At 46.2% G+C, this 10,989-nt stretch overlaps 3 protein-coding genes across 3 annotated transcripts; all 3 read left to right on the top strand.

Annotated features, from left to right (window-relative positions):
* The first annotated feature begins 765 nt into the window (after positions 1 to 765).
* Positions 766 to 2,631, top strand: LOC141695492 (uncharacterized). Its single transcript, XM_074499734.1, has 2 exons — positions 766 to 2,073; positions 2,224 to 2,631. The coding sequence occupies exons 1-2, from the start codon at positions 766 to 768 to the stop codon at positions 2,629 to 2,631; spliced, it is 1,716 nt and encodes a 571-aa protein (XP_074355835.1).
* A 1,887-nt stretch (positions 2,632 to 4,518) lies between these two features.
* LOC141695490 (uncharacterized) lies at positions 4,519 to 5,088 on the top strand. Its single transcript, XM_074499731.1, has one exon. It carries the CDS (start codon positions 4,519 to 4,521, stop codon positions 5,086 to 5,088), a length of 570 nt encoding a protein of 189 aa, XP_074355832.1.
* A 4-nt stretch (positions 5,089 to 5,092) lies between these two features.
* On the top strand, positions 5,093 to 5,539 carry LOC141695489 (uncharacterized). Its single transcript, XM_074499730.1, has one exon. The coding sequence runs from the start codon at positions 5,093 to 5,095 to the stop codon at positions 5,537 to 5,539; it is 447 nt and encodes a 148-aa protein (XP_074355831.1).
* Positions 5,540 to 10,989: the final 5,450 nt, after the last annotated feature.

The following is a 10,989-nucleotide window of genomic DNA, read 5'->3' as shown; positions in this document are numbered from 1 at the left end:
AGTCCGGGCCAAGCAAGGAGAAGACCCCGGGGCGAACTGGGATTATCATTGGCGCTAGATGGAGGGGCCGAACCTCCGACCTGTGCTGTTCATATCCGCAACTCCTACCCCACCCAGCAACTCAAAATACCACTTCTCAGTAAGAACGCCACTTCCAATCTCTCAGATTCATTTTTTATAAGTTATATTACTATAAATTTGTGGTATTGTTAAATAACCATGACTACAAGAAAGAGCAAAGCGGCTACTTCTACTTCTTTCCTTCCACCTCCGCCCCAACCCAGGGACGGGGAGATGGAAGATGTGGATGAAGGGCCCCCCATCACCCAGACTCCCTTTCAAAATCTCCAACCAGGAGATCAGAGAATAGTCATTGAGAGAGCTGCCCACAAGCATACTGGAACCTCAGCCGACCCCTGGGGAAACATGACCCCGGATCAGATACGAGCTGCGATGGACCTGTGGAAGGAAAAACATAACGCCGAACCTGAGACCCGCCCAGGGGATCAGCAAGAACAGTCCGGGGAATCCCGGGGATCCGTCTTTGATCGGATTTCAAAGAACTTGAAGAAACCATCAGAGGATGCCAGGGATGAAATAAAGAGAGCTGCCTTTCGAGAGAGAATCCGGAAGGAAGAAGAAGCCAAAGCCAAAGAAGCTATTGAAAAGTGAATCCGGGAGGAAGAGGCAAAGCTAAAAAGAAAGGCATACCGAATTCATGTTTCTTCCGATTCGGAGCCCGAAAAGGAGTCCAAGCAAGAACAAATGGCTCGAGCTCTTCAGGATCTCAAGAGGAAAGTAGAAGGCGATATGGAAGTGGGTGCGGCAGCCAGCCCATTAACCAGAAAGTTGGAATCTACCCCCAGAGAATCAGGGCTCAAACACTTCAATTTTGATTCTTTTGATGGACTAGCTGACCTCGAGGAACATCTGAACTACTTCGAGCAAATCTCCAATATTTATGATTATAGTGACCTAACAAGGTGTCGGTTCTTCCCGTCAACACTCAAAGGGGGAGCTCAGAAATGGTTCAGCCGAATATCATCCCGGAGTGTGGACTCCTGGAAAGACTTCCGGGAGATATTCTTAAAAAGGTTCAGGGCCAACCGAATGAACGAGCTACAGATGTGTCATTTGGTGACAATCCAGCAAAGAAGCAAGGAGTCCCTCCCCGAGTTTATCAAGAGATTCCAGGAAGTAGTCAATCAACTCTCCAACTTAGAAGAAAAGGAAGCAGTAAACATCTTTCGGAGAAACTTGCATGCAATATCCTGCGAAGGATACGTAAAAGATTTGATTCACAGAGAACCCCAGAGCCTGACGTCTGCTTATGCCTTGGCATCAAAGTTCATAAAGGAAAATGATTTTCTCAATTCAATGAAAATGAATCGGAGAATACATGATGATGACGAGTCCCCGGAGCATCGCTCGTCGTCCCGAAAAGACAAAAGATACAAACTGGACAGACAGGCCAACTACATTCAACAATCCCGGGGAACCCTACCCCGGGAAAGTTACGTTGAACCGAGAAAGAATGAAAGAAAGCCTAAGGCTAACAGAGAGCCCAAGATGGAGCCCGAGTGGACCCCCCTCAACCGGCCCCGGGCCGATATTTTGCGCGAAGTCAAGGGTAAGCCATTTTATTATCCACCGAAAGCTTTACTAGCACCTCTCGAGAACAGGGCCCGGGACAAGCATTGCGGCTACCATGAAGATCATGGCCATACCACAGAATACTGTTTCTCTCTCAAGATGTTCATAGAAGACCATATCAAGAAGGGAAACATGAATCAGTATCTTCAAAGGAGGTCGAATGACAAAGACAGGGCCCCGGGAAGCGGAAAAAATGTGGTGAATGTTGTCTTTGGAGGCACAGCTTCTCCACCTCGGAGCCCGGACCCAGAGAAGGACGTCATGATGATTCAGCCTTTGGAAGACGAGCCAATATGTTTCTATTACTCTGATTATGAGGGACTAGATCCGGATTACAATTTGGCATTGGTGGTAACCCTGGATGTCGCAAATAATGAGTTCAAAAGAATTTTAGTTGATAATGGTTCCTCTGCTAATATTGTATTCGAACACACACTTAACATGATGGAGCTCGGCCACCTCCGAATGGAACCCTGTCTTGAAGATCCCTTGTACGGATTTGGAAACATAATGATTCCAATCTGGGGCGCCATTTATCTTCCTATTATCTTTGGAACTACACCCTAACAGGTCTCTCGTATGATGAAGTTCTACGTGATAAACGCAACCTCATCATACAATATGATCCTTGGAAGGCCCATCATCACCAAACTCGGGGCAATCCCCTCAACTATTCATTTAAAGCTCAAATTCCCCACCCTGGGAGGCGTCGGAGAATTGAAAGGAGACAGGGAGATGGCAGGGAGATGCTATGGTCAAGCCTTGGTCATGACAGAAATAGAATCGGAGAACAGGAAAAAGATAATGTCCCTACCCAAGGGACAAAGCAGAAAAAAGCATCGAGAACATCTCAGTAAAAGGGCCAGATTGGACGTGAATGTGATTGAAGACTCCGGGTACAACGTAACCAACGCTGACGCCCGGATCCAGAAATTTGTGGAAAACAAGGAGAAGACAAAGGTCGAACCTTCCCAGTAGACAATTGAAGTAGAGTTGGAACCCGGGAACCCCACCCGGAAGATCAAAGTCGGCAAAGGCCTGGAAACCACCTTCCAAAAACAGCTTATTGATCTATTGGAAGAATACGCTGATGTATTCGCCTGGACCCCAGAAGACATGCCGGGGATTGATGAATCTGTGGCGATGCACAGCCTGGATGTAGATCCAAAACAAAGACCAATCAAGCAAAAACGAAGAAACTTTGCCCCGGAAAGGCAGCAGGAAATCGATCAAGAGGTTGAAAAATTGTTGAAGGCAGATATTATCTGTGAAATTAAGTATCCGGATTGGCTAGAAAATGTGGTGCTAGTCAAGAAGCCCAACGGAAAGTGGCGAATGTGCGTTGATTACACCAGTTTCAATTCGGCGTGTCCTAAAGACTCCTACCCCTTACCCAACATTGACCAGCTAATAGACGCAACTTCGGGCCATGTTATGCTAAGCTTCATGGATGTTTTTTCGGGGTACAACCAAGTCAAAATAAATCCGGCAGATATCACGAAGATGGCGTTCATTACACACCGGGCTGTCTACGCTTTTATTATGATGCCGTTCGGATTAATCAACGTCGGGGCAACGTACCAGAAAATGATGAATACCATTTTCAAAAGTCAACTGGGCAGGAACATGGAATCTTTTTTCGATGATATGATCTCTAAGTCAGTCACAATCCCGGATCACGTCGAGGACCTCAAGAAATGCTTTGACAATTTGAGGAAGTATAACATGAAGCTGAACCCGGAAAAATGCGCTTTCGGGGTCCCCTCTGGGAAGTTTCTTGGTTTTCTGGTCAGTGAACGGGGAATAGAAGCCAAACCGGAAAAGATCAAAGCTATAATGGAAATGACAGTCCCCCAAACTCAAAAGGATATTCAGAAGCTCGCAGGATGCTTGGCAGCCCTTCGCAGATTTATCCCAAAATTGGCAGAAAGGTGCTTGCCTTTCTTTGAGCTGTTAAAAGGAGCCCGGAACAAAAAGCTGATCGAATGGACCCCGGATTGCCAAACAGCGTTTGAGGAAGTCAAACGACATCTGATGAACCCGCCTATTCTTTTAAAAGCAAAGCCCGGTGAGCCTCTTTATCTCTATATTGTAGCCGGAGAAAGAGCGGTATCCTCTGCACTCATCCGGGAGGAAAACGGTTCACAAAGCCTGATATACTATGTAAGTCAAGTCCTGAAGGACGCTTAAACCCGGTACCCAAACTTGGAGAAATTCGCCCTGACTCTTGTGCACTCGAGCAGGAAGCTAAGGCAATATTTCCAAGGCCGGGAAATCAGGATGATCACTAATCAACCACTTCGGAAAATCATCCATAAGCCAGATGCCTCCAGGAGATTGGTCAATTGGGCGATTGAATTGAGCCAGTTCAACATCAAATTTGTCCCAAGGACAACTATAAAAGCCGAGGCGTTGGCCGAATTCGTCATGGAATGCACCTTTCCCGAAGTCCCAGAGACACCTAAAATCCAATCCGGAGAAGAAAAGGAGACTAGCAACCGAAATACTTGGACATTATATGTTGATGGTTCGGCAACAGCCGAGAGGTCCGGGGCTGGCCTGATCCTTTCCAGCCCGGGCGGATTCACAATCCAGCAAGCCATAACCTTCGCTTTCAAAGCAACAAACAACCAGGCTGAATATGAAGCTCTCCTCTCCAGACTCAGGCTAGCCAAATCCCTTGGGGTAAAGCGTTTAACCATCTATAGTGATTCTCAAATTATGGTAAGACAGACCAACGGTGAATATATTGTGAAGGACCCCAAGCTGGCTCGATATCAGGAAATGGTGAGGGCTATCCTGGAAACCATCCCGGACCCAACCATCTTGTAAATAAACAGAGAAGAAAACACGAAGGCAGACGAGATGTCCAGGCTCATCCAGAATACTTCAGACTTAAGCAGCTCAGTCTACTTCGGGGAGCTCGGGGCACCCAGCACCGACCGACCCAAAGTCTTATGCGTTAGCAGCCCGGACAACTGGATGACTCCTTACATAGCTTATCTTAAGGATGGGACCCTGCCAGAAGACCAAAACAAGGTACGCTACCTCAAATATAAGGCTTCCCATTTCTTTCTAGAAGATAATAAGCTATACATGCGAACCTTCTCTTCCCCGACTCTAAAATGTGTTGACCCGGACAAGGCATATTATTGTCTTCGGGAGGTACACGAGGAAATCTGCGGAGATCACTTAGCCGCTAAAGCTCTAGCCTACAAAGTCATCAGACAGGGCTACTATTGGCCCACCATCCACGCCGATGCAATTGCCTATGTGAAGAAATGCAGCAAATGCCAAAAGTTCAGTGCCAAAGTAAAATCCAAGCCTGCCCGGGTCAGTCCTCTCCCCGATCCCATTCGCAGTTTGGGGAATTGTCATCATGGGTCCTTTCCCTCGAGCGAAGGGGGATCTGCATTATGTGCCGGTGGAGATTGATTATATGACTAAGTGGGCAGAGGCCAAGGCCATGAGAACCATCAATCAGCAAGACTGCATCAATTTCGTGGATTCAATTGTGATGAGGTTCGGGATTCCGATGGTTTTAATCTCGGATAATGGCCCGCAGTTTGTCGGTTCAGACTTCGAAGCATATTTGAAAGAGCTTGTGATAAAGCATAAGAAAGCATCCGTAGCCCATCCCCAGGGAAACGGACAAGTAGAGGTCACTAACAGAACCATACTCCGAGGTTTGGAAAAAAGGTTGGAAGAATCTAAGAAGAACTGGCTAGACGAGCTCCCGAAGGTCTTATGGTCCTACAGAACCACCTCCCGGACTGGAACCTGTGAGACTCCATTTAACTCGCCTATGGCACCGAGGCTCGGCTACCAGTATAAACAGGGTCCCCTTCTCATAGAGTGGTCAACTTTGATGAAGTCTCCAACATAGAAGGCCTTAAACCAATCTGGAACTCTTGGATGAAGTAAGAGACCAGGCTGTAGAAAAAATGGAAAGTTACATGGAAAAAACAAAGCTTTATTTTGCAAAGAAGGCCAAGATAAGGGAATATACGGTGGGAGATCTAGTACTCCGGGACACTGAAGCTTCGGACCCAACTAACCAAGGGAAACTGCAGCCGAACTGGGAAGGCCCCTACATAATCAAGGAAGTGCTCCGGCCGGGAACTTACAAGCTGAACTACCTCAGCGGGACCGAGGTCCCCAACACCTGACACAGAACCCGGTTAAGGAAGTTCTACCAATAAGAGAAAGGTGCACATTCTGGGAACATTTCTACATCTATACTGTGATATTTTGATGTAAATGCTATTCTCATCCACCCCAGAATGTAATTTTTGCTTTCAATTTAAATGAAAAACTCTAATTTAACCGTTCCATAGTTTGAATCAATTTCATTATGTTGCTTATTTATTTACCATCAAATTTAAAAACACAGCCCATGTGTACTTAGAAAATTTCTATTTTACCCCGTCCCGGGGTCCGCATAAACACCGCCCATGTGTACTTAGAAAATTTCTATTTTACCCCGTCCCAGGGTCCGCATAAACACAGCCCATGTGTACTTAGAAAATTTCTATTAAATGGAAATTTACCCCTACCCGGGGTCCTATAAAAACTCAACCCATAAGCACTTAGAAAATTTTTATAAGTTAAAAATTTTACCCCACCCCGGGGTCTGCAAAAACACAGCCCATGAGTACTTAGGAAAATTCTTAACTTCCTAAGTTAGAAATTCTCATATGCAAGTCAATAAGAAAGGAAAGAAAGAAAAGCACAATCATATTAAACTACCCCGGGGGGCAAATCGAAATCATTCAGATTATAGACAAGTTAAAAAAGCCAAAAGGCTCAGTTCGGAATTGCATAAACTAAAAACAAGGAAACGGAAATTACATGCCAACAAATGGCAAAATCTTCAAGCTTCTACTGTAGGCTCGGCAGGAGGAGAGGGAGGCTGCTCCGGATCACCTTCTGAAATCGGAAGCTGCTGGGCGAGTGGAGATCCGGGAAAAGGAGGGGCTTGCTGGAAGTTCCAGTACCAGAATCCCTTGCCAGGATGGCTTCTGCTTCCTGCTCCATCCGAGTCTCCTCCTCGATGTACTTCTCTAGGAAGACATCAATCGTGCCCTGAGGATTCTCACCGAGGTACTTAGAGGGAACCCTCCAGCAAATCTGGATCTTCTCCAGAGCTTTGTCGTTCAGCTCCTCATAATACGCCGGAGTACCCCGGAACCCAGCTAGAGCCTCTTCAGGAGTGGGACGGGCAGCGAGCTCGTCCTTCAGCTTTTTGTTTTCAACCCTCATTTCCCGGACAGAAGCCTCCACCCGGTCCTGTCTCTCCCGGATCTCATCAAGAAGCTTCTTATGTGCAGCGGCCTCCTTCGCATTCGCCTCTTTCAAGTTCTTCACCTCCCGGGACAGCTTCTCAGTTTCAATCTTATTAACCTCGGCAGCATCAGCCTTCGCCTGTAGGCTTCGGGTTATGCAAACCAATCCAGCAACCCGGAAGTTAGCCTGAAATTATTACACATCACATTTAGATGATACAGATACAGAAAAAAGGCAAGTGTAAAACCAAAATATTACAAGAAAAGAACTTACAGCGGTAATCTCCTCCTGAAGTCCGAACAGGAAGTCGTCGAGGGGCTCCTTTCTGTACTTCTTCCTTTCGGCTGTGCTGGCGTAATTCTCAAAGAGCTCCTTCCGGCGAGTCTCTGGAGTAAAGCTAGCCAGCAAGGCCTTCAGGGTTTCCGGGGTATCCGGGGCCAGCTCAACAGCAGCTTTCTTGGAAACATGGCCCTCGAACCCTTCTCCTCCTTTTTCCCCGGAACCTGCAGGGGCACTCTTCCTCTTCCGGGGTGCTGGGACCCTTGTCGCGTCCCGTTGATCACGATCGTGGTCCTCCCCGGACGGGACGACGCCACCTTCCGGGCTGTATCTTCGCCCTCACCAACCTTCTTCTTCCCGAGATCCACACTCGTCACTCCTCCAATCCTTCACAGCTTGGCTGACAAATCCTTGAGCTGAGCAGACATGTTCGGGGGATAAGGAATTAACTTGGGAATACTTGAAAAAGAAACAACAAGATATCAATCCCGGATACAAGCAGACAATAAAGGTTAAAGCAACAAAATAAAGCTAAAATAAAAGACTTACATCCGGCAGCATGCATATTTTCATTGCTATTAAAAGTGTCACGGGTCCATTGCGTCCCAAGTGCCCCACAGAAGGCATAAACCATCGCGAGAGCTGCTTGCCCGAGCCGCTGGACCGAAAATTTATCTGTTTTAATTTCGAGCTTATGGAGTGGCATGAACTCCAAATCCCCACTCCGGACAAAGATAAACTCCCGGTGTCATCCCTTAAGTGATGTCAACATGCTGACCGGGAGTACCATCTTATCTGAAGGATATCCGCAGTCCTCGATCCTAAACAAGAACTCATATATTGGCCAAGAGGTGGATCTCTTGATCTTAAAAATATGGTGGAAAAGTTTGAAGGCGGGGATGTAGTTTTTGGCATGGCAACAGGCTAAAAACCAACTTATCCACTTCACGGAATTCGAGGCCAGTTGGGTGAAAGGAATCCCGTACACATCCCGGCATAGGGATTTAGTGAATTGATGTAATCCGAGGCGCATGCCCCGGAGGTGTTCAAAGGGAATCCCGACCCATCCTCCCTCTGGTCTGTGATACACCCTCTCGTGAATCTCGGGCCATCTCCACTCATATTTATCTTCAAGGTTAAAGGCTAGCCTAAGGGCACTATCCACCTCGGCATCCGTATACCTATCTTGAATCTCTTTGTGAACCGCCCCACACTCATACCTGGTCCCCGGGGCGGTGAAAAACTTCCTGTTCATATCGTCCTCGTCATAAGGCTCCCTACCTCCTAACCCATCCGGACCCCCATACGCCTCGGATAAATCTCTGTAATAAAAGCCCAAGGGCTTAGGGTTCACTCGGCATTGGACAAAGTACTCATCTACATCCTCCCAAGACCCATCTGGGTTTGACAAGGTACCCCCGGGGCCTAAGACTAAAGTATGGGCTAAAACTTGCTGAGGCTGGTCAACTCGGGGAGGCATCTCTACAGAGCTAATACTGGAGGAAGAGGAAGAAGGGTATAATGCGTTTAGTCCGCCTAAGCCTCTAGGCCGCTCGGGGTACCGATTTCTAAGGGTAGCAGTACGCTTAAAGTGGCTACCTGGCATATACTATGTGTATCTATATAAACACACCCCGGAGTCAATGCCAAACCCGAACCCAACAACAAGAACAAAACAAAAAAAACAGAAGAGTTTTAGAAACAGTTCGCGTACAAAACTAAACCCAAAAACAAGATCTACAACACATACATACATATACAACCAAAAGCACATATCAAGAACACACCCCGGGCCCTTCAACTTTTTACACAATTGAAAACCCACTTTTTCGCACGTTAAACTAGCAAAATCTATGTTATTTACACAAATCAAACACAAAACCACCATGAAAACCGTACAAAACCCACACAACTACACAGATTCAAGGTCAAAACAACAAAGCAGTCACAAAAACAAGGAAAGAATGGCGAAACAAAAACTCAAAAAAAAAGTACACAGTAGCGAAGCAAAATCAGTACAAAACGATGACATGCATGGCGGAAGAGCATGAAAAATCAAGGAAGGAGACAACAACTTACAAATTAGCAGGAGAAAAAATGAGGGCTTCAATCTCGCAGAAATGTCTCTCCAAAGGTTTTGATTTTTCAGTCTCTCTCTCAAACTCTTTTATCGCGTAAAAGAAAAAAGAAAGGGAAGATGATGGTATTTATAGAAGGAAGAGGGGCAGGTGAAAGATGAAAGCTTTTTGGGTAAAAATTAACCCCCACCCCATGTGGCACCCTCCGATTGGTCCCAGAAAATAACTGCACAGCAGTTATTACACGACTTGTCACGTAATCATTACGTGTGCGCGACTTTTTAGGAGAAAAGGGGGGAAATTAAAAAACTGGTACACTTAAAAGATACGCATACAATGTATGTATCTTCGGCCCCGGCTGGAATCCTAACAGTCGTCTGACACTCCGGATTTGCAGCGTCAGCTTTTCAGAGTCCGGTCAAATCAAGTGTTAGGATTGTCCTTATCCACCAAACCAAAATTTTCAAAGTCGTCACATTCCCATTTCACCCCGGGGTTAGGGGGCAACAAATCAAATATACCCCCAAAATTTTTCCAACTACTTCAAGGAATCCCACCTTGGTCTAAAATCACTTGACTAACCAAGTCAACCCCGAAGTCTAATTCCCATTTGACCCCGGGGTTAGGGGGCAACAAATCAAATATACCCCCAATTTTTTTCCAAGTACTTCAAGGAATCCCACCTTGGACTAAAATCAATTGACTAACCAAGTCAACCCCGGAATCTAATTACCATTTGACCCCGGGGTTAGGGGCAACAAATCAAATATACCCCCAAATTTTTTCTAAGTACTTCACGGAATCCCACCTTGGACTAAAATCAAGTGACTAACCAAGTCAACCCCGGAGTCTAATTCCCATTTGACCCCGGGGTTAGGGGGCAACAAATCAAATAAACCCCCAAAATTTTTGCAAAGGCGTTCCGATACAATAATACCTACTCTACTCCCCCATCCGGGTAAACCCGCATAAGGGAGTGGGGGGCAAGTGATAGCCTATATTAATACAGGCCCAATAACAGAGGCCCAAGACCCATTAAGAAGAGCCCAGAAAGCACCCAGGTTTAACCATGGAGAGCCCAGGACGCGTGGCAACATCACCACCCTCCAGGTACCCCGGATCCAGAACATTCCTACGGTCCGGATTCGATAGTACTTTGGCGCATCCCAGACGTCCACATGCCCTATAGTCCAAAAGACACACCTACGGTCTAGATTAAAATGTACAAACCCCTAAACCCTAATAGGAGGCCTATAAAAGGCATGACAAAAGGAAGGTTACAGGTTACACTCTCTCTCACATATACTTACATATACACACATGCGTACACACCATAAAAACACTTGCATAATTCCCATTTTGCCCCTTTACTCCTTCAAAATCCTTTCTCATTCTCACACCGGAGGTGCCGCGGGGACGCCACCCCCTCCGGTTCTGTTTTGTAGGTTACCACCCTACAACTACACCGGACAGCGCCGTCATTTCTGCCAAAACGGAGTTTGAGTCCGGGCCAAGTAAGGAGAAGATCTCGGGGCAAACTGGGATTATCAGGAATGTTTAACATTTTTCTTTAATGTATGATATATTTAGTCATGATCGGAATTTGAACTGTTGACCTTTTACTACGCTTTCAATGAATCCTCATTCTCGGAGACTAGTTTTCTGACTTTTATTAACTTTTCTTTGATTTTGT

Source organism: Apium graveolens, chromosome 11, assembly GCF_009905375.1.
Source record: "Apium graveolens cultivar Ventura chromosome 11, ASM990537v1, whole genome shotgun sequence".
Taxonomy (NCBI): domain Eukaryota; kingdom Viridiplantae; phylum Streptophyta; class Magnoliopsida; order Apiales; family Apiaceae; genus Apium; species Apium graveolens.
Note: the sequence above shows the minus strand (reverse complement) of the source record. Positions and strands in the feature narration are given on the sequence as shown.